General features: G+C 50.4%; 3 protein-coding genes across 4 annotated transcripts; 2 read left to right on the forward strand and 1 right to left on the reverse strand.

The window, feature by feature from the left end:
* Positions 1-10,252, forward strand: FCHSD1 (FCH and double SH3 domains 1). Its single transcript, XM_012645801.1, has 20 exons — positions 1-67; positions 292-389; positions 967-1,012; positions 1,418-1,485; positions 1,827-1,962; positions 2,047-2,183; positions 2,290-2,353; positions 3,231-3,359; positions 3,800-3,922; positions 4,109-4,201; positions 4,554-4,673; positions 5,086-5,190; positions 5,352-5,513; positions 6,430-6,558; positions 6,637-6,720; positions 6,889-7,006; positions 7,146-7,366; positions 8,165-8,252; positions 9,477-9,532; positions 9,670-10,252. Exons 1-20 carry the CDS (start codon positions 47-49, stop codon positions 9,733-9,735), a joined length of 2,064 nt encoding a protein of 687 aa, XP_012501255.1. The 5' UTR covers positions 1-46; the 3' UTR covers positions 9,736-10,252.
* On the reverse strand, positions 10,170-14,195 carry RELL2 (RELT-like 2). The gene is made up of 8 exons (XM_012645804.1): positions 13,533-14,195; positions 12,863-13,102; positions 12,406-12,471; positions 12,244-12,310; positions 11,619-11,804; positions 10,976-11,351; positions 10,823-10,856; positions 10,170-10,576 (listed from the first exon to the last, which is right to left on the reverse strand). Exons 2-7 carry the CDS (start codon positions 13,044-13,046, stop codon positions 10,824-10,826), a joined length of 912 nt encoding a protein of 303 aa, XP_012501258.1. The 5' UTR covers positions 13,047-13,102; positions 13,533-14,195; the 3' UTR covers positions 10,170-10,576; position 10,823.
* HDAC3 (histone deacetylase 3) lies at positions 14,134-27,743 on the forward strand. Of its 2 annotated transcripts, none has more exons than XM_012645803.1 (15): positions 14,134-14,195; positions 14,657-14,739; positions 15,991-16,133; positions 20,186-20,267; positions 20,396-20,452; positions 20,573-20,628; positions 21,013-21,146; positions 21,656-21,736; positions 22,110-22,183; positions 22,347-22,411; positions 22,890-22,979; positions 23,103-23,161; positions 23,418-23,497; positions 23,805-23,962; positions 27,084-27,743. In XM_012645803.1, the coding sequence occupies exons 2-15, from the start codon at positions 14,671-14,673 to the stop codon at positions 27,151-27,153; spliced, it is 1,218 nt and encodes a 405-aa protein (XP_012501257.1). In that variant the 5' UTR covers positions 14,134-14,195; positions 14,657-14,670; the 3' UTR covers positions 27,154-27,743. The 2 variants fall into 2 exon arrangements, with proteins under 2 accessions (XP_012501257.1, XP_012501256.1); XM_012645802.1 differs by lacking the exon at positions 14,134-14,195 and adding an exon at positions 14,427-14,550.

Raw genomic sequence — 27,743 nt, forward strand, 5'->3', positions numbered from 1 at the left:
CACGAGTTCCGGAGTCGAGTCGCTGGCTGCCTTGGCCAGAGCGGAGATGCAGCCGCCGCCCCGAAAAGTGAGTTTGGCCCTGGAATGGGGACTCCTGGCGGGCTGGGGCAGCCGGGGGAGCTAAGCGGGCACCAGACTTGGGGTGGGAGACGGCAAGTGGGATGGGGTCCGAGCCCAACCCAGAAGTAACCGAGGAAACAGCTCGGCCCCGCCCCCTCACCCCTGCGCGGAGTGTTTTTCAGGTCTCCGAGCCGAGGGCTTTCATTTTTCCTTTTTCCTTTGTCCCCACAGGTGAAGCCGGCCCAAGAAGTGAAGCTTCGCTTCCTGGAACAGCTGAGCATCCTTCAGACCCGGCAGCAGAGGGAGGCGGATCTGCTGGAGGACATCAGGTAGCCCTGACCCCTTCTCTTACACCCACCTTCACGGTGGCGCGCCACTCCCCCAACGTACATCTGCCCGGGTGGGGGGAACAGGGGCAAAGAGCTCTCCGACCTGCCCATTCACGGCCCTCACCCTAGGCCTGTCTCTCCAGATACTGGATAGCAATGATCCCTACCCACCCCTCACAGACATAAACACAAGGGGATCCTGCCTGGAACTCCTTGACTCCACACCACTCCTCCCACTCCCACAGTCAAGCTTAGGGCAGAATCCCCCTCCCTCTTCCGGACCTGTTGGAAGGCTGGCATACCCCATAACCAGGCTCCCATCAGTACTCACTTCTAAGCCCACAGATGGTGGGGAGGATTCTGCCGGGGTTCTGAGGTGAGGCTGTCTGTGTTCCTGCTGCCTGAGGTTATCTCAAGGACTCCCTCTGTTCATTCCCATTTCATCTGCTGGAGTCAAACTCTAGGAGCCTGACTCCCCCCTTCCTCCTGTCCAGGCGAGTAGAGGACTAAGGGTGGGAGAACAGGACCAAATGGTAACCCTACACCCTTACCACAACCCCACCCTCAATCTCCACAGATCCTACAGCAAGCAGAGGGCAGCCATTGAACGAGAGTATGGGCAGGTATGGGACTTTTCTCTGGACCTTCCCTCTTGTTCTAGCCTCCTTTACAACACCAGGAATGTCTCTCCACGCATACCTCTGTTGTGATCAAGAGCAAATGCCTAGTGTCAGACAGACTTGTGTCAAGGCTCTGCTGTGTACTTATTAGCTGTGTGACCTTGGACAAGTTATTTAACCTTTCTTGGCCTCAGTTTCTTTCTCTGTAAAATGGGAAGAATAATAATAACTTACCTTCATGTAGGATTGTTGTAACAATTAAATAAATTAATGAATGTAAGGCATTTAGCGAAGCTAGTGTCCATAATATGCATCCAAAAAATGGTATTATTATACTCTCATCCCATATTCTCCCATTCAGGGTGGGTCTTTGAAAGGGAACTGGGTCTGTGATGGCTTTTTCACCAGGCACTCCAGAAACTGGCAGGGCTGTTCCTGAAGCGGGAAGGGTACCGGAGCGGGGAGATGGACAGCAGGTGGGTCCCATGGAGAGGGAGGGTCACAGGGGTCCAAAAGTGCTGGGGAGCTCAGCCCCAGGAACCTGTGGGGATGAAGGCCTAGTGAGTGGGGAGGGAACGTGAGCTGCAGGTAGAGCTGACACAGCAGCAGGAGAGCAGCTGACCCAGCAAGGACACTGTGGGTGGGGGCAGGGGGCATGAGTGAGCCTTGTGGCTGAGCTAATGGGCTGATCGATTGATGGGCTCCCAGACAAGGGGGGATGGGAAAGCATTCTGTCTCCCGTGGTGTTGGAGGGGTCATCTCATGAAGCTGTGGGGTGTTCCCCTCCTCAACACAGACCTTCTCTGGGGAGGGGCAGGACAGTGTTTGGTGCCTGGCGCTGCCTGCTGGATGCCACCGTGGCTGGGGGCCAAACCCGGCTCCAGGCGTCCGACCGATACCGTGACCTAGCAGGGGGTGCAGGGCGGAGTGCCAAGGAGCAGGTGCTTAGGAAGGTATGGCTCAGTGGATGCGGCGAGGGACGAGCTGGCTTGGGACCAGAGGTGGTCTTGGTCAGGACTTTGTATGTCAAATGCTAGGGAACTGAAAACCTTCAGAGGGCGCAGGCTGAGGTGCTGCAGTCTGTCCGGGAGCTGAGCCGAAGTCAGAAACTGTATGGACAGCGGGAACGTGTGTGGGCCTTGGCACAGGAGAAAGCAGCTGATGTCCAGGCCAGGTGGGGTCACAGGAGTTAGGAAGCCCAAGGTGGGGGGATGGGGGCATGTGGGGGTGGTGTCACCAAAGCTGGGCCTGACTCTGACTCCTCTGTCTTGTCGGCATAGGCTGAACCGAAATGACCATGGGATCTTCCACTCTCGGACCAGTCTCCAGAAGCTGAGCACCAAGGTTTGGGGGATGAGGGCATGAGTGTGGGGGCAGGGAGGCGGTAGGCAGAATAATCTAGTGGTTTGGAACCCAGGGCATAAGTATGAGAGACGGGGTTGAATCCAGGCTCCCCTACCTCCTAGGTGGGTGACCTTGGTTGACTTACTTGATCTCTCTGGGCCTCATTTTCTTCATCTGTAGAATGGAAACAATACCTTTCTTTTTCATTCCTTTAATATGCATTTATTGAGGACCTCTATGTACTAGGCACTGTTCTAAACACTGGGTACCCAGTGGAGAACACTGCCAGTGGCATTCCTGTCCTGACAGCCTGGTTAAGGGAGACAGAGAGTGAATAAATAAATAATTAGATTAAGATGAGAACAAAACAAGGTGCTATGATAAAGGGTAATGATTTAAAGGAGTGTAATTCAGAGGGAGGCCTCTCTGAACAGGTGGCCTGAGTGTCAGGAAGGAGCTAGCCATGCAAAGACCTAGGGGAAGAACATTCCAGGGAGAGGAAGCGGCGAGTGCAAAGGCTTTGAGGCGGGAATAACTTTGTAGGCTAAAGGAACTGAGAGAAGGCCAGTGTGGCTGGAGCACTGTGAACAAGGGGACAAGCACTTGCAAAGAGGTCAGGGAGGTTGAAGGGGCCAATTTATGTTGGACTTGGTGGACCACGGTAAGGAACAGTTGGGATTTTATTTTAAATATGTGCAAAAGCCACTAGAGGATTTTGAGTAGGAGTTATGAGTATGTGATATTTTTCTAGTATAGTGCCAGGCACAGAGTAAGCACTCAATAATGTGAGAATCCATTCTGGATCTGGGTTCTCAGTTGGTCTTGGAAAGACCCTAGGAGTCCAGAGCTCCCTGTCAACATCTGTTTCCCCTCCTAGCTATCTGCCCAGTCGGCCCAGTACTCCCAGCAGCTGAAAGCAGCCCGCAATGAATACCTACTCAACTTGGTGGCCACCAACGCCCACCTTGACCATTACTACCAGGAGGAACTGCCAGCCGTGCTCAAGGCCAGTCTTAACCCATGCACGCCTGCCCCTCAGCAGGGGCGCCTGCCCCTCCCACTCCCCATGAGGCTGGGTGGTGCTAGGGACCTAGCCTCCTTAGAGTGGGTAGAAGATATATACCTGAGTTCTGGTTCTGCTTCTAATTGGCTGCATGACATTGTACAGGACACTTAACCCTTCCGAAGCCAAGATTCCTTATCAGGGACGACCCCTGCTCTGCCTACTTTATAACACTAACGGGACTTAAAGGAGGGAACAGATGTGAAAGTGTTTTTTAAAGTACTAAGTGCTCTGCACATATAAGGGTCTTCATGAAGAATGTCATGCTTCTTCCCTCCTTCCCATACCTCATGCCTATCACCCATCCAAATCTGGACAGAAAGCCTGCTTTGCAGTAGAGGCCTGGAGGAAGGGTGGTGTCAGTATCTCGGGGTTCTCTCCAGGCCCTGGTCAGTGAGCTGTCAGAACACTTGAGGGACCCCCTGACCTCACTGAGCCGCACCGAGCTGGAAGCTGCAGAGATGGTCCTGGAGCATGCCCGCCGTGGGGGACAGGCGAGCTCCCAGGTGAGGGCTGTGGCCTGTACGAGCTTCCCCAGAGATCCTTCCTACCCTCCTCTCCCAGTACAGACCTCCCCACCACATGTCCGCCCCGTTCCTTCTCACCTTGTCCTCTTTCTTCCAAGAGGTAGCTGGAGACAGGGTTGGAGAAGGAACCAGTGAGTGAGTGACTTTGACTTTTCCCAACCCTAGGTAAGCTGGGAGCAGGACCTGAAGTTTCTTCAGGACCCTGGAGTATTTTCCCCCACCCCACCTCAGCAGTTTCAGCCAGCAGGGACTGATCAGGTGAGACCTCCCTGCTTATTGGACTCAGGCCACCTGGGAACAGGACTGTGGTTTAGGCCTCCTCCATTATCATTGTCTTGGTGTTAACTTAGTGAGTATTAAGCCCTGGAGAGGGGTTTCAGAACTCCAGTTCACTCCCCTTGCACCAGGACACAAAAAACACACCCCAGTCCACCTTCAGTCACCTCACTGTGCTGTCCCCTTCATTCCACGTCTGTCCCTCAACCTGGATCCCATTTCTGGAACTCTTTGTCTCGGTCCTTGGAGGTCAAGACAAAGAAAGGAAAATGGAGGGAACTGGAGAGAAGCAGCATCCTCAGGTCGTCCTCACAGCACCCCCTGTCCTTTTCAGGTGTGTTCCCTGGAGGGGGGAGCAGAAGGCATGGCTGGGGAGAGTGGCCTGGAGAAAGAGGTTCAGCGCTGGACGAGCCGAGCTGCCCGCGACTACAAGATCCAGAACCATGGGCATCGGGTGAGGTGGGGGTGCAAGTGTCATGTGCACCTTCTTGTGTCAGCAAGAAGAGCTGAGGGGGGGGAACCTGGAGCCATTGGGGGTGTCCTGGAGCTACAGACTGGAGGGGAGGGAAGGGTATTTTAAGGCAACGGTATGGCACAGTAGTTAAGAGCACAGCTTTTGGAGCTCGACCTACCTGGATTCAAATTCTCTTCTATTGCTTCCTAGTTTTGTAATCCTGAGTAAGGGGTGACTTAACCTCTCTGGACTTCAGTTTCCTCATCACCAAAGTGGAGCTTACAATAGCACCTACCTCATAGGGAAGATTAAATGACATAATACATGTGATGCGGCTAGCAGAGTACTAGGCCCATAGTAGGTTATGCCCCACAGTATCTCCACCCACCCTGTTCTCCGCCTTCCCAACCAGGTGCTACAGCGACTGGAGCAGAGGCGACAGCAAGCTTCTGAGCGGGAGGCTCTAGGCATAGAGCAGCGGCTACAGGAAGTGAGGGAGAACATCCGGCGGGCACAAGTAAGGCACAGCCCTAGGGGTTAGAGCCACTGAGATCCCACCTTCTCCGGCAACCCCCTCTACACTCTTCTTTCTGCTGATGGGGAAGGGGGAGGAGGGGGGGAGGTAGAGAGTAGACACAGTTGGCCAGGGTCCACTAACTTCCCTTCTCCCTATGCCAGGTGAGCCAGGTGAAGGGGGCTGCCCGGTTGGCCCTGCTGCAGGGGGCTGGCCTGGATGTGCAGCGCTGGCTGAAGCCAGCTATGACCCAGGCCCAGGATGAGGTGGAGCAGGAGCGACGGCTCAGTGAGGCTCGGCTGTCCCAGAGGGACCTCTCTCCCACAGTGAGTTCCTCCCCTGACCCTACCCATACACCCTCCAGGAGGGTAAAACTCCCCGACTTCCCTTATAGGGAAGGTAGACCCTGTAAAATTGGAGTCACAATAGTACCTAACTCAAAGGGTGTTGTAAGGCTTAAGTGAAATCATGCATGTATAATTCTTTGCATAGTTTCTGGCATAGAGAGTCCTCAATAAACTTTTTTTTTTTTTTGAGACAGAGTCTCAGTCTGTTGCCCGGGCTAGAGTGCCGTGGCGTCATCCTAGCTCACAGCAACCTCAAACTCCTAGGCTCAAGCAATCCTTCTGCCTCAGCCTCCCGAGTAGCTGGGACTACAGGCATATGCCACCATGCCCAGCTAATTTTTTCTATATATTTTTAGTAGAGATGGGGTCTCGCTCTTGCTCAGGCTGGTCTCGAACTCCTGAGCTCAAACAATCCGCCTGCCTCAGCCTCCCAGCATGCTAGGATTACAGGCGTGAGCCAGCACGCCCGGGCCCCTTAATAAACTTTTATTATGAGAATAATATGGTGGTTAAGAAGTAAGATTCTGGGGGCAGTCTGCAAGTGGTCTGAGTACCAGCCACTCCACTTACTAGGTGTGCGAACTTGGAAAGTGACTTACCTTTCTGAGCCTCAGTATCCTCATCTGTAAAATGAGGTTTATAGTTGTACAGAATAACACTGGGTCATTATGAAGATTAAATGAGACAATACACATAACGTACTTAGCATGTGCCTGGCACATAGTAAGCACTCAATTACTGTAACTCTGTTATTGCTGTTAGTATCATCCTGCTCTGTGGTGATTTTGGTTGTGGTCCACGGTGTCCTTTAGGGGTAGGAGGGAGGAGTGGGAGATGCGATACAACCAGTACTGGAGAGTGGGCCCCGTAATCATGTCACTCTCTTCCTCTCCAGGCTGAGGATGCTGAGCTCTCCGACTTTGAGGAATGTGAGGAGACAGGGGAGCTCTTTGAGGAGCCTGCCCCCCCAGCTTTGGCCACCAGGGCCCTCCCCTGCCCTGCACATGTAGTGTTTGGCTATCAGGTGTGAATAAGGCTAGGGCCCTCAGATGGACAAGGGCGGGGGACGGCCAAGTCCTAAATCCTTCCTTGTGGGGCACAGGCAGGGCGTGAGGATGAGCTGACCATCACGGAGGGTGAGTGGCTGGAGGTCATAGAGGAGGGAGATGCTGACGAATGGGTCAAGGTGGGTATGGGACCCTGGGTTCTGACCTGGGGTTGGGGGCAGTGGGAAGGACTTCTCTGTGGCCCCCAAGGTCCCATCCAGGTGAAGCTAGAAGCCTGAGTGGAGGAGAGCCAGGGCCATGGACTGCTTAGGTAAGGCTGACATCTGTTCACATTGCTGGGGGAGCAGGCTCGGAACCAGCACGGTGAGGTAGGCTTTGTCCCTGAGCGGTATCTCAACTTCCCGGACCTCTTCCTCCCTGAGAGCGGCCATGACAGCGACAATCCCTCAGGGACAGAGCCCACAGGTAAGAAAAGGAAATTCTGGGTAAGGAGGCCCTGGGTATGGAGAAGAGTTATTAGGTGGTGTGGCCCTGGGGCGTCATGGTCCTGGGGTACCTCCACCTGCTCTCTCTGTCTCTCTCACCATCTCTCCTGTGCCTCTAGCATTCCTGGCTCGTGCCCTGTACAGCTACACGGGACAGAGTGCAGAGGAGCTGAGCTTCCCTGAAGGGGCACTCATCCGTCTGCTGCCCCGGGCCCAAGACGGAGTGGATGACGGCTTCTGGAGGGGAGAATTTGGGGGCCATGTTGGGGTTTTCCCCTCCCTGCTGGTGGAGGAGCTGCTTGGCCCCCCAGGGCCACCTGAACTGTCTGACTCTGAACAGGTGAGGCTTTGTTTTCCCTGCATCCTCAGGCACTTTTGGGTTGACCCTCCCTCCCCAATAAGGCCCCATATTCATCTTAATGGCCCCTATCCTCCCAGGTTCTTTTCCTACAGTGTCCTGGTCCTCCCCATCTCCTTTGGCTGGGCAGAGAAAAAGGAAACCATAGGAGTTTGGAGGTCCTCCTTTAGTACTGGATAGAGTGTAAATTTCTATTGCATGACTTGGGGAGTGATTTTAACCTCTCTGAGTAGAGGGAATTGGGGGCTCTTGTTTTTTCACATGTAAAATGGGGATGATAATACCTGCTACAGCAGGCTCACTGTCATGATTAGAGATAATAGAGGCAAAGCCCTTAGCACACTAGCACACAGGAGGTGTTTTAATATAGGATACCTATTGTTATGTATACATAGCAGGAAGAGCATAGGAGTGGGCGTCAGGAGATCTGGGTTCTAGCCAGCACTCTGCCACTAACTGGCTCTATGATCTTGGACAGATGGCTTAATCTGAGTCTCACCTCTAACACAGGAATCATAGAAATGCCTACCTAATGAGGTAGTGGTAAGGACTGAATGAATTAGTTCATGTGACATGCTGGCAGAACACTTGAGACACAGTGTTCAAAGCATACTGGCTGTTGAACTGCGTATATCAACTACAACCCTTACCTGAATACAAGTGGTTGGCTACTTCCTGTATTGGGGAGTGGTGAGGTAGGAGTTAAAGGAGGAGTGAGAGGAAAAGCTGGCGAAACCTTCCCACATGCCAGTAATAACTCTGTGCCCACCCTACCCCCAGACATTGCCGTCCCCATCTCCTCCCAGCTTCTCCCCACCTGCACCCACTTCTGCGCTGGATGAGCTCCCTGCACCTGTCCTGCCTGGGGGTGAGTAGAGGGAACTGGGGGCTCTGGGGGGATAACAGATAGGGAGGAGGAGGAAGCTGGGACTCCTAGGTCACACGCCATTCCTCTCTGTGCCCTCAGGCACCTTGCAATAAGGTCCACTAGAGCTTGATGGTGAGAAGAGCTTGCTTGGGCTTTAGAACCAGGCTGACTGTTCAAATCTTGCTCTTTCGCTTCTGAGTGTGTGACTTGAGGTGGGATGTTTAACCTTTCTGGGCCTCAGTTTGTGTTCTTAATAAAGTGAGTGAAAGGTACTGCCTCACTGAATTGTTGTGAGAGTTAAAAAAAAGATGTCTGGGCCAGGCGCGGTGGCTCACGCCTGTAATCCTAGCTCTCTGGGAGGCCGAGGTGGGCGGATTGTTTGAGCTCAGGAGTTCGAAACCAGCCTGAGCAACAGCAAGACCCCGTCTCTACTAAAAATAGAAAGAAATTAATTGCACAACTAAAAATACATAGAAAAAATTAGCTGGGCATGGTGGCACATGCCTGTAGTCCCAGCTACTCGGGAGCCTGAGGCAGAAGGATCACTTGAGCCCAGGAGTTTGAGGTTGCTGTGAGCTAGGATGACGCCACGGCATTCTAGCCCAGGCAACACAGTGAGACTCTGTCTCAAAAAAAAAAAAAAGAGGTGTCTGCAGGGTACACAAATAGTCACTGTTTTATCGTTACTATTTTAAAAATTAGCCAACTTCTCTCACTGTGTTCTCCCAATATGCACTTTTTGCTCTTAATGTCTTTGAATCTTACAAATAGTTAGGTTTGTGTAATCATTTTTTCTCTTGGAATGCCCACCTTTTCTAAAACCTTCTGGTACTTCTGCCTTCTCCACCGGGAGTTTCCCTCCCTGATGACCCCCCACCCCCAGTGGTGTCATCACCATCTCCAGCACCCCTAGTTCATTTGGAATGAATTAGCACTCAGTCATTTCTTGTGTTGGCTGATGTTTCATCACTGGGTTCCTGACAGCCATTGGAGGTGGGAATATTGTGTATCCCACCTCCCTTTCTTTGGTACCTTGAGCAGAGCTAATTATATAGCAGTTGCCCAATAAATGTTTGTTGATGATGGATGGATTGATGGATTTTATGACCTAGGATGGTGTCTATTCATTAATTTAACAAGTATTTGTGGAATGTCACTGTCCTAAGTACTGGAGATACAGTGTTGAACAAAACAAAATCTGAAGACTTGTGATCTTGTTTCCAGACAAAGTCCTGGACTTCGCTGGACTCCTGGACACGATGGCACCTCGACTCAGGCCGGTAAGGGTCCTTCCCTTGGAGGAGACTGTATGCAGAGGGTCATTCCAATTGGTCCTGCTTTGTCTGCAGGGCTGAGGAAATGGACAGGAATACTCCCAAGGGAGGACTCCGGAGCACTAACTATGTGTTTCCTACAGATGCGCCCACCACCTCCCCCGCCAGCTAAAGCCCCGGATCCTGGCCACCCAGATCCCCTCACCTGAAGGCCAGGGGGATCACTGCCCCCAGTGATACTGCTGCCCTTATCTCCGTGCTGCCAGAGACCACACCCTCAATAATCCGGAGCAACACAGCCAAAAGCTGAAATCTCCCTTATTTCTAGGGGTAGAACTTCCCCTTTCCCCATTTCTGGGGCTGGAACCCACTCCTTTTTCCTCATTGTCCCCCTTTCATCTCTAGGGCTAGAACTACCCCTTTATCTTCTGCCACCACCCTATCTCCAGGGCAGTGACATACCCTGATGTCTCTGGGGCTGGAACCTATCCCCCAAAGTCTTGAGTGGCTCCAGCCCATCTATGTCTCCACCCGGGCTCTGTGACCCACCCAGCTCTGGATGCCAGGGTCACTGGGGTTGGGGGTAGGAGAAGAACAGGCCTTGGGAGTCAGAAGGAGCTGGAGCCAGTATGCAAAGCAGCTGTAATGGTCTGAGCGGATTTATTGACAGTGAATAAAGGGCACGAAGGCCAAGCAAGAGCCTGGGCCTCTTGTGCCAAGAGGGCAGGGGGCCTAAGGTGCTATTGCTTTAGGGGCCCACCAAGGGCAGGGGCCTGCTCCCAGCTGCCACGCTCTAGCATATGGAGCAAGGTGTTGGGGAAGGCAGGTCAGGCAGCCTGTTGGCAGGCAGGGAAAAGGAAAGAGAGTGAGGGGCTAGGGATGGGGGAGCCTCTCCTGAGGTCCCCCAGCCTGAGACCGTGCAACTCCAGGTGGAAATAGAGCTGGTCCCTCAGCTGGGGAGCAGTGCTGTCCAGTGGAGGGGAGGGCCTTCATGCCCACCCACCCCCGGCCCTGCCAGCTTGTAGTCCATCAGCGCAATGAAGAATGAGGCTTGGAGGAGAGGAAGAGTAACAGTGTTGCCTCCTGTTCAAGCTCTGTCCCAGCTTTACCCCAGTGGCTACAGGACCTTCCCTATCCCTGGAGCACATATCCACTCCCCACCACCAAACCAAGGAATTTATAGCAAAGACTAAGCCTGCAGTTCACCCTGGGGGTCCAGGGAGCTGACAGGCTTAAGTAGTTTAAGTGGGTGATGGGAAGATGAGATTACCTGACTTAGGGCTCAGGCAGACTCACCTCACATACCTCCTGCTCCCCGTGGTGGAGACCCCTGAAAGGGGAGAGGTCAATGGGAGAACAGGAGGTGGGTCATATCAGTGCCCCCAGAGTAGGGGGCAATAATTGCTGGGCCTGCCATAGCCCACCACAGCCCTGGCCATGTCTTCATACCTGGTGATCTGAGGTGTCTGGTTTGCTTGGCTGTCCATTTGCCTCTTGAGTGGGCAGCCCTGGGCTGGGGCCCCTCCTTCCAGTCTTCGGTGTTGGCTCTGCAGAGGCTCCAGGCTTCCCCTCAAGTGCACAAGGGACTAGGCTGCTGTCCCTGAGTCCTCCATTCTGCACTGGGGGGCTTGCTAGGACTGGGGGCTGTGGCCTCTCAGGGGGCAGCCTCTCTATGGCAGGTATCCCTGCCCTGGGCTGTCCTCCCCCAGACCCGTGGCCACCCCCTGGGTCTGGCCCCCCGCCAGAACCCCAGCTCCTGTCCGTGGGAGAGCCATCACGACGCTCATGCAGCCCATAGCGCTTCTCAATATGTGTCACCCGGAACCTGGAAGAGGAGGTAACACTAGGACTTAAGATCTCAATTCACAAGCTGCTTGGCCCTCCCCTCAGACCAAGGACATCCTGGGTTTGATGGCCACCTCCCTCTGGCCTAAGGCAAGGGAAGCCTTCTCAGATTGTGGGGCACGTTGTGCAGCCTGCCTCCTGCTGCAGCTCCCAGTCCAGGAGAGTCAGGGCCTACCTCTGGGGTCAGGTGCTGGATCATTGGGGCCCCCACCTCAACCTCCCTTTCCCTGGAGCACTCTGTCCCCACCTGCCCACAGAGAACACGGTGGTCTCCCCAGTCCGGGGGCGGCTTTTTCCTTCCTTGGAGCGGCCCTGACGGACAAGTGGGGGCCTCTTGCTGCGGCTGCAATGGATGCAAGGGGCTGCAGAGCCCAGGTGCACTGTGTGATGATGGGAGGGGGTTCCATCTTGCAGGCTGGAGGTGGCATCCACGCTGGACAGTAGGGAGTAGGGGAGCAGGGGTAAATTTCCATTTCCTGTCTGGGATGTTTCTTCTGTTCTTTCAGCATGCTCCTTAAACCCCCCAGCAGCCCCACTTTCCCCAGGCCCCAACACTCTTCTCTTTATCTAATAAACTCAATATTAGGATGTTATTGATCATGTGTTCTTCCTCCTAGGGCTGTTTGCTAAAAGGACGGCAATGCTTAACCCAAAGGAGTGGCACTAGAGGTGAACGTTAGGCTTGATGCTATCTAGATGGGAGACAGGGTTTGAAGGAATGAGGATTTCTATAAAACTTTCTTTCTATAGGTTAGCCAGCCCTGTCCAACCCCCAGCCCCAAACATGCAGAGGGCCTGGGAGAGGATTGTGCTGGAAGAGAGGGTACTCCCCAAGGCAAGCCAAGTCATGCTGACCCTTGTTTCCAGCTCACCTGGACAACTGCACTGTCCCTTCTCCTTCACTGTCCCCCAGCATCTCCTTCAAGGCCTCAGCATTAGCTGAGGGGAGAAGGGAAAGAGGGAGTCAGTGGAGGTGGAGGTCAGGGCAAGAGAAAACTGGGGGAGGGGGAAGCAAGAGGCCAGCCTAGACCCACCTTCATTTTGGATGATGCAGCGAACGATCCTCTCTACTGTGTCTTCATTCATGTCATCGTCCTCAGCTGAAGGATGAAAGAGGTTGGCAAGGAAGCAGGAATGAGTCAGCTTTGGGGGACATTACCCAGTGGCCCCCATGGCTTATTGCGCAAGACATACCCCTGTACCTTTTTGCCATCATGCTGGACTTTAGCATTTCAGGGGCCAGAAAAGATGGGGATGTCAGTGGGAGCCCAAGACTGCCATCAGTGGACCCTTCCTGTCCATGCTGCCTTCCCTAGATTTGCTTTCAGGGTGGTGTTATCCCACTTGCTGACTCAAGAATGCATCACTAGGCTTCCTATAGGCTTAATTGGAATTTGGCCTGGGTCTGTTGGCCAGGGAGGCAGAATGAGGTGCGGGGAGAGGGGTGAGGGAGAAAGGTGACTGAGTCAGGGTTCCAGGCTCCTCACTCACGGGCCTGAAGCTGGGCGTCGTCAGGCTCTGAGCCCCTCGACGTACGGCACCGGTAGCCCTTCTTCTTGAGCACGTGGCAGATCATGAAGCCTACGAGGCCCATGAGGAAGAAGACCAGCACAAGCAGGAAGAGCATGTACAGCCCATGCTGGGGCGGCTCCAGGTCAGGCTGTGGTTCCGACATGAGGCCCTGGGGGGCGAGCGCGGGCCAGGGCGCCTCCTGGGTTTAGGGGGCTGCAGCTGGGGATGGGGGAGGGGTAGGAATGCCATCCTCAAGATCCGAAACAAGCACATCTCAAGAGGTCCGGCCCCACCCCCTACCCAACTAGGGAGCTGTCCGGGGCAGGGGTGCTGCTTCGCCAATACCGCCTGGGGAAGGAGGTCAGACGGAGGCTGCTCAAGCCCTCTTCCACGACCCTCGTCCTGCTTCCCCGACGCCCAGAGCGTTCCCCTTTCCAGCTCGTCCGCGCTTCCGTCCCTCCCAAGGACACTGCAGCGCGAGATGGGACGGAATTCTTAGGCGGCGGGAGCAGAAATCGCGCCTGAGTCAGCGTCTGCACCTACTCTGCGCTGGTCTGAGTCAGGCCTCTGCAGCCCCCTCCCCTCCCTGTACTCTCGCACCTCTCCCCTTTCGGTTCCCCCCACCCTGACCACCTGGCCCACCCGGTACCGGTGATTTGGTTCTGGCTCCGGGTTCTCCTCGGGTTCCGGCTCCAGGGGTTTCCTAGTCCGGCTCAGGGTCCCCGACGCCCTCCCGGAGCTCATCCCTTGATTCCTCCCCCTCCCCCCTTCGCCGCCTCACCGGCTCCGGGCTGTGGCTGCGGATACCGGTGCCACGGCCGGCGGGGGGGAGGGAAGGATGGAGAGGGATGCCGGGTGGTTGGGAGCGGCGGCAGGCTTAGGACAACTCCGGCCCTGGGTAAGGGAGGAGATGGGCGCCTCCGCAAGTGCCCTGGCTTCCCAAATGCTTTTGCCGGTCGCCGGCCCAGGACCAAGGGGCGGAGCGCAGGTGTGCGGGGCGGAGAGCGTGAGCCTTGCGCGCGTGTGAGCGCAAGTGGGGTGCGCGCGTGACTGCGCCGGGCCCCCCCCCGGGAGGAATGTGCGGCGCTGAGTCTGGGTCCGGGCAGCGGACGGGCGGTCCGGTGAGGGTGTTCTCCACTGTCTATCGCGCACGCCTGGCGCAGCTCCTGCCCTCAGATGCCGGGACCGAGAGGATAGTCAGGAGTCTTCCCAGCGGGCTTGGGGAAGCTGGCTTTCTGCACCTGAGAGGGGCGGCGTGGCTGGATCTTCGGAGCTTCCTAGGGAGGTGACCACAGCCTGCGCCCCGTTTGAGGTAAGCGGCTGGATAGGATGGCTCGGCTTCCCGAGGATATGACCCCCGGGAAAGAAATGGCCCTCGCATCCTAGGACCGACGCTACCGCTTCCCCGCCCAAGCCCGGACGCTCAAACCCAAACTGCTGGGAGTGCAGAGCGCGGCTCCCTAGGGGGCGTGGCTCGGGCGTGGTCTCGGGGAGGCGGGGCCTGGGCCTCCCGGTTCCGCAGGAGCAGGCTGCGTGCTTGCGCAGCACGCACGGCTGGGGGTGGGGCTGGCGGGCAGGCGGCTGAGGCGCGGGGCCTGGTCCCGCCGGCACCATGGCCAAGACCGTGGCCTATTTCTACGACCCCGACGTGGGCAACTTCCACTACGGTGAGGAAACAGGGTTGTGCACGAGGGGTTGGGACGCGGAGGTTTTGAGGCAAGGGCTGCAGCTCCAGGAATGGAAACTGACGAACTCTCTTCTCCCCACCCCCAGGGGCTGGGCACCCTATGAAGCCCCATCGGCTGGCATTGACCCATAGCCTGGTCCTGCATTATGGTCTCTATAAGAAGATGATCGTGAGTCCCGCCGCCTCTGCCGGGGATTGGGGGTGGGGCGAGCTGTGGCTTTCGGAATAGTGTGCTGGACTGAATGCACCAAGTGCGACCTGCTCCTAGAGTAGAGGGGGCTGCATAGAAGACATCAGGAGCAATGTGCGCAGTGTAGGGGGTGGCGTCCTCTGGCTTAATGGAAGTTACTTTTTCACCACAGGCTGGCCACCCTTTGACCTCAAGCAGACTAGTCCTTGGCCTAGGGTTAGGGTGGTGTGGGACTGGTGTGAAGTGCATTTTAGGCTGTAGACAGTGCATTTTAGGGTGTGGCCTCAGGCATGGGGGGCTGGATCATTGTATTGGGGTGTGATGTTTACCTTCAGTTCCCACCCCTTCTCCACTGCGACCTTTCTCTACCTCCAAGGAGCTTGAGCTCCAGGACCGACTCTGCAGCCCTTAGTAGGAGATGTCCCGAGTATCCCCTTTTTAACCTAGAATACCTCTACATGGTTCTGCCTAACTGCTGTTCCATCCTTTATCTCCCAGACATACATACATTGCTAGCTTGGAATTTATAGCTGTGATATGGGATAATAACAGTTAAGCCAGGCATTATGGGAATTAGTCAACAATATGAATGAGTGTTCATTGTTTGTGCTGAGGCACAGACAAGTGGATTGGTCATAGAAAAGACGGAGGAAATGTTAGTGCAGGAGTCTATGAATCCCTTTGCCAGTGTGTACCTGTGTGCATTTTCTGGGAGAAGAAAAGGTCTTTCTTCTTGTCCAGTTTTCAAAGAGGTTTGTGATGCTGCCCACCCCCCAAAGATAATAAGATAATATTTGGTTTAGCACCTTAGATTTTAATTAGAAGATTGTCATATATCCTATATATTTGACTCTAGAATAAAGAACCTAGAGGAAAGAGGGCAGAATCAGAGCCCAGGGGAGTAGATGAGTTTGGAGAGAACCGGGAATAGGAGATCCAGGGAACAGGGTAGGTGTATCAGAGCTTAAGGTTGAGAAAGTAGGAGAGATTGGGCTGGCAGTGGGAAGGAGAAGAAGTGGTCTTCAGGGGCTTGATCATAATAACCCACCTGGCTAATCGGAGTCTGTCTTCTTCACTGATCTTTGTCTCATGGCATAACAAGGATTTGGGGGTGAGGGGATTGCCGGATGTGCTTTTGGACAATCTCAAGGACTGGGTTCAGTGTGGGTGGTCTCAGCCCTATGAGAAGGGCTGACCCTACCTGGGTTCATCTTGTGTCTCCATCCCGAGGTCTTCAAGCCATACCAGGCCTCCCAGCATGACATGTGCCGATTCCACTCGGAGGACTACATTGACTTCCTGCAGAGAGTCAGCCCCACCAATATGCAAGGCTTCACCAAGAGCCTTAATGCCTTCAACGTAGGCGATGACTGGTGAGGGAGGACTGGGACTTTTGATGTCTAGCAGTTTGATGCTAGGGCCTTCAGTGAGGTCTTGTGGTCACAGTGGAAAGAGATGAAGGGGGGGGTCTACTTGTCATTGAATCATCATCATTCACTCATTTGTTTATTCAATAAATATTTCTTGGTCATTTGCTCTAGGCCAGGCCCTGTGCTAAGTGCTGGGGATGCAATGATAACAAGAACAACATTTTAATATTGTAGTTGTGCTAAGTTTTAGGAAGGAGAGGTGTATGACAGACTATGAGAGTGTATACTTGGGAGAATTATCTAGCTTGGCGGGGGTGGGGGGGTGGCTCGTCAGTGGGGGGTTCCTAGAGGAAGTAGTGCAGATTGAGCTGAGATCTGAAAAAAGAGTAGGAGGGGATTAGGTGGAAGGTGGTTGGAAGATGAGGGGAGGAATGTAGTGGGCAGTGCCAAGCACAACATGTGCTTAGGGTCTGTATGACTCATTTGAGGAATGGAAAAAAGGCTGAGTACAGAATAGGAAGAGAAATGTATCTGAATGGAGGCTAAAGAGATAGGTGGGGCCCTTTAAAAGTAAACAGCCCTGTTATGAATTGGGGTTTTTACCTCTAGAGTAGAGGAGAGTCATCAAAGTGTTTTAAAAAGCAAGGGAATGATCTGACATGATCAGGTTTACATTGAGCTTGTATCATCCATAGACGACTTGGGGTTAGACCCTGCGGGGAAGCCATGATCCTTGCTCACACTCTAGTGTACCTCCATGAGAAAATAATAACCATAACAGCCACTATTTACTCAATTCTATTTATTTTTGTTTTTAAACTTTTTATTAGGGAAAATTTCAAACATTTCTAAAAGTAAAGTAGTACAGTGAACCCCCATATAGCCATCACCTAGCTTCAACATATTCGAGCAAATGGCCAATCCTACTTCATCTGTTAGATTGTTTTAAAGCAAATTTTAGATGTCACATCATTTTATCCATAAATATTTTATTGTGTATCTCTAAATGATACTCTTTTAAAAAACTCAGTGTCATTATTGTACCTAAAAAATTAATAGTAATTCCTTAATATCATCAAATTGCAATCGCTATTCAAATTTCTCCAGTTGTCTCACTTTTTTTTTTTGCAGTTTATTTAAATCAAGATCTAAACAAGGTCTACACATTGCATTTGGTTGATATGTCTCTTAAGAATTTTAATCTGTAGCTTTTGTCTCTCCCCCTTGAATTTATTTCTTGAAGAAACCGGGTGGTTGAGTTTCCTATGATAGCTATTGTTTGTTGAGGGCCTACTCTGCTAGGTATTAAGCCAAGGGTTGCTGGTACATCCACTTAATTCCCATACCAATCCTGAGATGTAATAGTCCTTTTCCTGATGTTATACATAAATTAACTTAGTTTTGGGGAGATTTAGATAACTTAGCCTGAGTCACATGACTGGTCTGTGGAAGTGGCAGGATTCAGATCCAGAGCCCAGGTTTTTAAACCACTTCACTAGTCTGTTTCCCTGAAAGATCCTAATGACTAGCAGCTGGGGCTGGAGAATAGAGGCCAACTCATTAGGCTGGCATCGAGCATCTTCCCAACCCTATCCCACACCTCAGCTGCATGGGATGCCTTCCTGGAATGCCCCTGGTTCTCCCTTGAACCTCTTCAAGGCCTTCTCACCAGCTCCATGACGCCTTTCTTGACCACACCACTCCACAGAGCTCTGTCCTGAACACCCCGCAGTGCTCATTTGGTGTTCGGTCACCTGCTGTCTTGGGAGGTTTCTTGTTTTTGTGTTACTGTTTCTGCTGCTGTTTCTGAATTCACTTTCTAGGTCTGGGAATGCAGAGTCAGCCCTTAGACCACACTGGGTCCTTGTAGATGCTCTTTGTGCGTTTAGGGAATACTGCTTCTCGGCCATTTGTGCTGCATCAGTCTTCTTGCCAAACTTAAGCTCCAGTTGTGCTTATCTGTTTCAGATGAGAGTCATGAATTTTCCTTCCATTTAATTAATTTCTGATTGTTTTCAAAGCAATCTAATATAAATAACCAAATTGTACTACAAGACTTTTAATGAGGGAAAAAAGCATTCCCAGACTTATCTCTTTCTCCCATAAATTCCTCTCCCCAGTGGCAGCCACTTTAAGCTCCTTTACATATTTCTTCTGGTATTTATTTTTGGGTTTCTAAATAATAATGTTAATCTACAACTACTACTAATCTATAATACTTAGGTAATACCTTCTATGTGCTAGGTATTATTCTAAATGCTTTTCAGCTGTCAGCTCATTTAATCTCAACGCCTGTGAAGCAGAGTCTATTATTGTCTTCTTTTATGGGTGAGGACACTTAGGCACAGAAAAGTTAAACAGCTTGACCACCTTCAGGATCATCAGTAGTTGTTAAAGAGCTAGGATTTGAAGCTAGGTAGTGTAGCTCCAGAATTGAGCTTGTAATCATACTACCCTACTATATTGTCTCTTATTGCTGTTTCTTCATTTATCAATTTTAGGCATTGTGTATTAAGCTCTTAGTATGGAATATGAGCTTTTAGTCTTCTCATATCACCACCTTGGCTTCCCCTCTCCTCCCAGCATCATAATATAGTTATATCACATTTTTTAATAAATCAGTATTATATGTTTACATCATTATAACTCCTTTGTGTGTGTGTGTTTTTTTTTTTTGTTTTGTTTTTTTTAAGAAATGCTCTTCATTGTCTTGCCCAGGCTGGAGTGCAGTGACACTATCATAGCTCACTATAACCTGAAACTCCTGGGCTCAAGTGATCCTCCTGCCTCAGCCTCCCAGGTAGCTAGGAGTACAGGCCTGGCCAATTTTTCAAACATTTTTTGTAGAGACGGGTCTCGTTATGTTGCTCAGGCTAGTCTTAAACTCCTGGCCTCAAGCAATCCTCCTTGGCCTCCTGAAATGCTGGGGTTACAGGTGTGAGCCACTGGCCCAGCCTTTAATGTTTTAACTCTTAAAACATTTACTGTGGAGCCAAATAGTATGCTATGATTTAATCTGTTTTCTTGTATAGCTTTTTTTTTTTTCCTAGAGCTTAGAATTGCATTATGATTTTCATTTGCTTAGGTTTCTAGGTATCGAACACTAATTCTTTCTGAACCCCTTGAGAAACTAAAAAACTCTACAGTCTGTTTTCTACATGGTCAAATATGTCAGCCACACTATTTTCTTGGAGATCTAAAACTAGAGATTTTTTTAAGCCTTTCCTTTTTTTAAAGTCAAGTTTTTGTAGACATAACTTCTGTATAGTAAAATTCCCCTTTTTTTAGGTGTAACAGTTCTGAGAATTTCGAGAGAATGTATCAAGGTGTAGGATATTTACATTGCCCCACAAATGTTCCTCACACCTTCTTGTAGTCAAGACTTTCTCTCCACCTTAGCTCCAAGCAGCTGCATCTGGTGTCTGTCCTTATATTTCGCCTTTTCTAGAATAGCATATAAATGGAGTCATACAGTACGTAGTCTTTTGAGTCTGGCTTCAAGCTTGTCCCTTTTATAAAAAATGAAGACAGTAATAATTATAGCTGACATTTATTAAAGGCTTACCAGGTGCCACACACTGCGCTGTGGCTCTCTGTGGGTTATCTCATTGTTAATGTTTCACATACATAGGTATGCAATTCTTTAAAATGTGTGACGCTAAAGAATGTTATTGAACATTATGATAAAATGTGATGTACATAGAAGCCTTTTAAGAAAAACAGAGCTCATGTTTTCTTTCACCTTCTTTATTTATTTTTTTTTTTGTGTATACTTGAGTACCTGGAAGCTGCTTGCTTCTCTCCCCAGCTAGGGTTACAAACTCCCTGACAGAGTTAGATTCTTCTTTCCTTCCCATCCAGTGCCTGGCACAGGGCTTGGTACATGGTTTGGTCCAAAATATTTGTTGAATAAATTTTCAGATAGCTTAGATGTGTAGGAGGAGGGGTCAGGGTTATTGAAGAATGGAGATCGAAGGAGTTTGGGGTGGGGAGGGACGTATAGGAAGGGGCCAGACAGAGGCAAGAGGGTTCCAACTTGCTCCTCTTCTCTGCAGCCCAGTGTTTCCCGGGCTCTTTGAGTTCTGCTCCCGTTACACAGGCGCATCTCTGCAAGGAGCAACCCAGCTGAACAATAAGGTGACACAGTCTGAGTCTTGTTCCCCCTTTCCTGTGGGTTCCTGCGCTTGGGGCCTTGGCCTGACACTGGGCTTCCAGCTTCAGGGATGGGCAGCAGGAGGACTGTGAGTTGGGTGTTTGTTTTTCAGATCTGTGATATTGCCATTAACTGGGCTGGTGGTCTGCACCATGCCAAGAAGTTTGAGGTGAGTGAGGAGGTGCTGGGGGAGACAGTGACCACTCCAGGGTAGGTGGTCAGGACGATGGTGGGAGAAGCTGGGCAGTGGAGTGGTTGCTCTCTTTGTAAGACCACTATCTCGCCATAGGCCTCTGGCTTCTGCTATGTCAATGACATTGTGATTGGCATCCTGGAGCTGCTCAAGTAAGTATCCTGGGAGGAGATGGGGGCATGTGTGAGACTGTCAGCTGAGGAGGTCCCTTAGACTCGGCCCTGGCACTGACCCTGATCTCTCTTCTCCCCCACTAGCTTCTCCTGAGTTCTTGATGCTTTACTCAGGCTGCCTCTTTCTCTGCTCTGCTGCAGATTCTCTGCTGCCTGCTCACATCAGCCTTCTCTGCATGTCCCTTTCTGTCCCTGCCTCCAACCTCTAGGCTGGAGCCCCCGGTTGCTCATAGGGAACTGGTGGTATTGGGTTTCAGGTGACTTGGGCAGAACCCGACTCTTCATAATTCTAGACCTGATGTTTGGGAGGCGTGGGTTGGAGGGTTCACCTGTACCTCAGACCTTGGCTCACCCTTGCCCCAGGTACCACCCTCGGGTGCTCTACATTGATATTGACATCCACCATGGTGACGGTGTTCAGGAAGCCTTCTACCTCACTGACCGGGTCATGACAGTGTCCTTCCACAAATATGGAAATTACTTCTTCCCTGGCACAGGTATGGGAATAGGGATTACCGTCCCCTTTGTACCCTCCAGCTCCTTACCCTGACTGCTTCCTTCTCAGCCTTCCGCTTTCAGCTCAGATGTCCCCTCCTCAAAGAGGCCTTTCCCGACCACCCCAGTTACCATGATTGCCTCCATCCCCATCACTCTATGCCCTTACCCTGTTTGTTTCTCTCAGAGCACTCACTGCTGTTTGTATTTATTGTGGGGTTTTGTTTTGTTTACTGTTTACCTCATCATGCCCACCCCAAAGATATAAGATTGGTGGGATTTCATTAATTTCATTAGTTATGTTCATTGCTGTATCCCCAGTGCCTGGTATACAGCTTGGCTCAGAGTAGTCATTGAAAACTATTTGTTGATTGAATGCAAGCTGTAAGGGACTTAGTGGCTCTACAGAGTCTGTGGTAGAGGTTTGTTGACGGGGTGAGGGGCCCTCAGAGTGTGGGTTGAGGCTGAAAGTGCTTCCCATGCATGGCCACCACCCCCCACTTTCCTGCAGGTGACATGTATGAAGTTGGAGCAGAGAGTGGCCGCTACTACTGTCTCAATGTGCCCCTGCGGGATGGCATTGATGACCAGAGTAAGTACTGAAGTCTTCTCCCTGCCCTGCTTACTCTGCCCCTTCTTTCTCTTATTGAATTAATCTCTTCTGCCTGGTATTGTCTACTGTTGGGCCAGGTATCCTTAAGGATGAATGGCCTTCAGAAGGACCATGAACCCTTGGAAATTGTATGCCACGTGTGTGTGTGTGCATTTTTCTGGGAAAAGGGTCATTGACTTTCATCAGTCACTCATAGCAGGCTGCGACCCCTCCAGAAGTTTAGAACCAATGGTTTGGTTCTTTGGGTTGCCCCTTTCCTGGGCTACATGCTCTCTCAACCCCCTTTTTCTTTTTGTTCCCTGTCTCCCCATCCCCTTGGGGTGCCAGGTGCCCATCTTTGGCCCTCTCCCAGGTTACAAGCACCTTTTCCAGCCGGTTATCAATCAGGTGGTGGACTTCTACCAACCCACGTGCATTGTGCTCCAGGTAATACTGTCAGTGCTGCCTCAGGAGTGCTCTGCCTGGGCTTGGGGGAAGAGAGCAGGGAAGAGGAGCTTCCCTAGGTTGGTGGGGGAAGGGAAATGAAGGACATCTGTGATGTTCTGCTCGGTTATCTCACTGCAGTTGCCTGGGGTTTTGCTTTTTGCAGTGTGGAGCTGACTCTCTGGGCTGCGATCGATTGGGCTGCTTCAACCTCAGCATCCGAGGACATGGGTGAGACTTGCTCTCCTTCTTTCTCCCAGGTTTTCAGGTGGCCTTGGACCTTAGTACGTGAGGTGGGGGGTAGTTGGGGAATGGGCCTCACCTCTTCTTGGGAATCAAAAACAGCTATAAATGGTACTTGAACTAGAAATGTCACCTTGAATGGGAGATGGTTTGAGTTATATTTTGGAGGCTAGAACTGACAGAACTTGCTGGTGCATTGATGAGAGTAGTCGATTAATAGGCAGGATGCCAGGAAGGAGGTTGAGGAGGACAGAGGTGGGAGTGTGCCTTATTTTAAAATTTTTATTGAGACACAACATATATTTAATAAAGTAGACACAAGTCTTAAGGGTATAACTTAATTGCACCACCCAGGTCAAGATATAGAACATCGTAGTTCCTTTGTGCCCCTTTCCAGGCAATTCAAAAGATGTATCCTTTGGCTTTTGATAACTTCCTCCACCCATTTCTCTGGTCCTTATAACAGGGAATGTGTCGAATATGTCAAGAGCTTCAATATTCCTCTACTGGTGCTGGGTGGTGGAGGCTATACTGTCCGAAATGTTGCCCGCTGCTGGTGAGCCCTCTCCTGTTTCCTCCTTCCTTGTTGTCCAGTGTGACATAGGGACCCCCTGAAATACAGCCAGGTGGGCCCTGCAACCGCTTGGTCAGCCTGCCCTCTTCTGCTGGTTGGTTTCAGGACGTATGAGACATCGCTGCTGGTAGAAGAGGCGATTAGTGAGGAGCTTCCCTATAGTGGTAAGGACCACCCCACAACACTCCCACAACAGGAAGGCCATTCTCAGCAGGCTCCAGAACCTGGTTTGAAGGCAGATGGGAAATTTTATACTCTCAGAGCTCTGCAGACTAAACTCCTGGGCTCAGAGCAGGGAAAAGATTGGGCAGCTATTATGTAGGGGATCTGGATGGGAAGGAAATAGATTGGGAAGTCTTGAGACCTGCCTGTTTTGGTCTGAGCCATACTTTCTCCTCCTAATCTCCTCTCTTCCCCAAGAATACTTCGAGTACTTTGCCCCAGACTTCACGCTTCATCCAGATGTCAGCACCCGCATCGAGAATCAGAACTCACGCCAGGTCAGCAGCTCAGAGAAGCTGAGTACAAGGGTGGGGGAGCCCAGGAGAGGTTCAGGATGTGGGAAGTAGGAGAAACCAAAGAGAAGGAAGTTCTAGGCCATCACTGTCACTGTTATCAAGTAGGAGACAGCCCAGGTTAAGGTAGAGGCAGGTGGGGTTGGGAGGAGGGACAGTATTCTACTGGGGGACCTGAGCTAGAAATATCGTGGAGATTAAAACCAGGACAGTAGGGGTGGAAGGCAGCTAGAATGGTGGATGCCCTGGGAATCCCTGGGAGCTGCTGACTCTATTCCTCATCTCCAACTAGTATCTGGACCAGATCCGTCAGACAATCTTTGAAAACCTGAAGATGCTGAACCATGCACCTAGTGTCCAGATTCATGATGTGCCTGCAGACCTCCTGACCTATGACAGGACTGATGAGGCTGATGCAGAGGAGAGGGGTCCTGAGGAGAACTATAGCAGGTCTGGGGGCAGGGACTTGAGAGTAGGGGGTTCAATAGACTAGTTGGGGAGGCTCTAAAGGGAAAAAGCCACTCTGTGGCTTGCACCTATAATCCCAGTGCTTTGGGAGGCCAAGGCGAGAGGATTGCTTGAAGCCATGAGTTCAAAACCAGCCTGGGTAACATAGGGAGACCCTGTTTCTACAAAAAATTAAAAAAAAACTAGCCAGGCATGGTTATGCAGACTTTTAGTCCTAGCTATTCAGGAGACTGAGGTGGGAGGATCACTTGAGCTCAGGAGTTTGAGGTTACAGTGAGCTATGATCATGCTATTGTACTCCAGCCTGGGTGACAGAGCAAGACCCTGTCTCTCTCAATCAGTCAATCATTATTCATTCATTCATTCATTTATTTTAAAAAAGGGAAGAGGTAAATTGGAAGGCATTAGCTTAATTGTCCCTGGCTTACCTCCTTTAGTCTGCTACAATGCCCTCACTTTTTTTTTCTGTTTTTAATGAAAAAAGTAATGCATATTTATTGTAAAGATTTTAAATAGCACCAAAATTTGTTAAGTTTGTATCACACAATCCCAGATGCATTCCACAGAATTAACCTCAGTTAATAGTTTGATTTTTATCATTTCGGATAAACCTTTTTCTATAGATGACAAATATATTATTCTATGTGCACATATAAACACATACACACTCTTTGCAGAGTTTGTTGTTGGTGTAGTTTTTTTTTTTAGTAAAAGTAGGATCATTCGATACATGTTGCTCTATAACTTACAGCTGGTTCCATGTCAGTTGCTATAGATCTACTTCAGTATTCTATCAGCTACACAATATTCCATTGTGTGGATGTAGCATAATTTAACCAATTACCAAGGATAGACATTTATATTTTTCCCATTTTTTTGCTATTATAATGATAAGGCAATGAACCCCCCCACGTATACATCATTGCATGCTTGTTTGAATAGGTTAGATTCCTAGAATTGTTGCTGCTAGGTCAAAGGCTGTGCATGAAATATTTTTATGTTTGCTGCCAAATTGCCTTCCAGAATGCCTGTAGTAGTTTACATTCTAGCCAGCATTTTACTCAGTCCTTCTAGGTCTTGATTTGGACAGGTCACTGCCTGAAGGCTGTTCTCAAAGGCCTTTGGATTTCTTTGTTGATTTTTTCAGGTGGGATAATTGTGTTGTGGTTATGTTTTCAAAAAAGTCTTTGTCTTTCTGAGATACATGCTAAAATATTTATAGATTAATGAATTGAGAGGAGAAAAAGGCTAGGACAGAATTTTTTTTATCCCAAAACTTTTATGAAAAATGAAAAGACAGCAGCATCCAGAAGTCAGAAAAACAGACACTTAATGGAGAACAGATTTCCAAGGGATAACCGCAGCTGGACACTTGCAGGACACACGGTCCTGCTCCCATGCAGTGTTAGAGGTTTGAGCTGGATCTGCTGTAGAGTCTGATGGCCTTCTCAGTCCCTTCCGGAATCTGCTTCTCTGTCTTATAGTTCAGGCCTCCCTATCTCTCCTCTGGATCGGGGCTTTACTGCTCTGACCCTTGAGACCTCTCCAACTCCCCTCCTCCATGGATACCCCCTTTTTCCCTCTTCTGGGTGAGGAAGTATCTGAACATCTGGCCTTAGGGCTTCTTTTTTGATCCATTATCCTCAACTTCTCCAGGTCTCTGAGGCTTGACTTCTAGAAATTGATTTTCATCGTCTGGCTTGCTTTGGTAAAACCTGTTTTTAAGTTCATCCTTTTGTTGAAGTTTGGCTTTTTCACCTATAGTTCCAGGCATCTGAGCCTAGTCTCTGCATTATACCCGCCTTCAACAGCAAGCAGAAGCCTCAGGCCTCTTCCTGTTCGTAAGCCCTACCTCACTGCGACACCACCCACTGAGTTCCTGTTCATCTTTGATGCTTATAGCTCTAACTTGCATATGACTTGCAGAGTAGTAGTAATAAGGAGCTGCCACTTTTTGTGGCTTTGCTAAGCACTAGACTCATTACTAAGTGCTTTATATTATAACATATATATCATCATTCCTTTGCCATTAGACAACCCTGATGGTTCTTATCCTCGGATTACCAGGGGAGGAATCTGAGGCTCAGAGATGCTAATTAACTTTCCTAAGGTCACACAGCTAGTTAAATATCAGAGCTGAGATTCAAACATGAGTCTCTGACTCCACACCTTTAACCTTTGTGGTAGTTTGGAGGTAACTGAGGCATTACTCAACAAGCAGATAGGGTCTTTCCTGGCTTAGTTCCTTAGCTTAGATAACTTTCTCAATTCTGTCCCAGAGAATACTTTTTCAAAAAGAAAGAAACCAGTATTGAGGACCGATTGGGCCCTGTATTGATTTTACATCCCTTCTCTCACTACAGGTTTTAACATCATGTCACTCCTCTGCTTAAAACTGTCCTTTACCTTATACTTAGAAGAAAGTCTAAGTTTCTGACTGTGGCTTAAAAAGGCCCTGCATGCTAGCCCTTTCCTTTGTCCCTGATTTTATCTCTAACCACTCTCTTCCGTGCACACTACTCCCGGCCATCCTGGCCTCCTTGTTCTCACTGGAATACATCAGTCTCTCCACCTCATGACCTCCATACTTGACTTCCTCGCAGCTTGGAGTGGTCTTCCTGGAGTCTTTGCCTGGCCAGCTTCTTCTCAGACTTCAGGTCTTAGGTTCTTAGAACAACCTTCACTAGTAATCCTGCCTGAAATTTCACCCTTTTCCTCCCATCACCCCCAGTCATGTCACTTGGTTTCATGTTATTCATAGCACTCTTGGCCATCTGAAATTATCATATTTATTTATTTATTTACTTACTTACTTCGTTAGTTATGGTCAGTCGCATTTATTAGGTAAGCTTTTTGAGGATAGGCAGAAACCTTGTCTGGCTTATTCTCTGCTGTATTGCTAAGGCCTGTGACAGTGCCTAGCACAGAGTAGCTCCTCAGTAAATATTGAATACATGAATGGATGAATGAATAGCCATCAGTCTCTACCAACAACAGGAGGAGTGGTTCCCTGAAAGGCCTGGGAAATGGCTCTGGAGAGGGTGCTGGGAGAAGATTAAAACATGGAGAGTGGGACCCTGACCTCTCTCCCCTTGCTTTGCAGGCCAGAGGCACCCAATGAGTTCTATGATGGAGACCACGACAACGACAAGGAAAGCGATGTGGAGATTTAAGAGTGTTTTGGGATGCTATGTCCCAAGGAATTCCTTTTCACCTCTTGGTTGGGCTGGAGGGAAAAGGCGTGGCTCCCCCAGTCCTGGACTGGTCACCCTAGGACTTTTACTGACTCTGGGGAAGGCTCTGGAGATCACACCTGGTTGTAGAACCATCTGCTCCCTTTTCCTCACCCACCCAAGGCCTGACAATGGTACCTATTAAGGATGAGATGTGCACAAGCATAGCTGTGTCTGGGATGTTACTGCAGTGGGCCCTGGAGGCCAGTCCTCAGCCCCTCTTGCCCCTCATTCCTTCCCTTCTTCCCTCCACCTCAGAGACTTTTAGGGACGAAGGGGTAGACAGGACTGAGGTTGCCTCTGACATCCTCCTCTCTTGGGTTCTCCTATGAAGGCCTTGCTTCCAGGACAAGTGAAGAGAGGGAGAGATTTTGGGGGGCTCTAGCTCCCTAACACCTTAACCCCACATGATAGGAAGTACATTTTCAAGTGGGGGGAGGGTGTGAAAATGTCCTGTTCTAATTTTTGGCTTTATGTCCATTTTACCACTGTTTTTATCCAATAAACCATGTTGATATTTTTTGTACTTT

Source organism: Propithecus coquereli, unplaced genomic scaffold (assembly GCF_000956105.1).
Source record: "Propithecus coquereli isolate 6110/MARCELLA unplaced genomic scaffold, Pcoq_1.0 Scaffold236, whole genome shotgun sequence".
NCBI lineage: Eukaryota > Metazoa > Chordata > Mammalia > Primates > Indriidae > Propithecus > Propithecus coquereli.

Excerpts from the sequence above, each read along its gene's own strand:
- FCHSD1 (XM_012645801.1), top strand. The coding sequence starts at position 47 with ATGCAGCCGCCGCCCCGAAAA. Across the intron at positions 1,013-1,417 it reads TTGAACGAGAGTATGGGCAG|GCACTCCAGAAACTGGCAGG; the intron begins GTATGGGACTTT and ends CTTTTTCACCAG. Across the intron at positions 3,360-3,799 it reads AACTGCCAGCCGTGCTCAAG|GCCCTGGTCAGTGAGCTGTC; the intron begins GCCAGTCTTAAC and ends GGTTCTCTCCAG.
- RELL2 (XM_012645804.1), bottom strand. The coding sequence starts at position 13,046 with ATGTCGGAACCACAGCCTGACCTGGAGCCGCCCCAGCATGGGCTGTAC. Across the intron at positions 12,472-12,862 it reads CGACGCCCAGCTTCAGGCCC|CTGAGGACGATGACATGAAT; the intron begins GTGAGTGAGGAG and ends TTCATCCTTCAG. Across the intron at positions 11,805-12,243 it reads GGGACAGTGCAGTTGTCCAG|CGTGGATGCCACCTCCAGCC; the intron begins GTGAGCTGGAAA and ends CCTACTGTCCAG.
- HDAC3 (XM_012645802.1), top strand. The coding sequence starts at position 14,496 with ATGGCCAAGACCGTGGCCTATTTCTACGACCCCGACGTGGGCAACTTC. Across the intron at positions 20,629-21,012 it reads GGCATCCTGGAGCTGCTCAA|GTACCACCCTCGGGTGCTCT; the intron begins GTAAGTATCCTG and ends CCCTTGCCCCAG. Across the intron at positions 21,737-22,109 it reads GGATGGCATTGATGACCAGA|GTTACAAGCACCTTTTCCAG; the intron begins GTAAGTACTGAA and ends GCCCTCTCCCAG.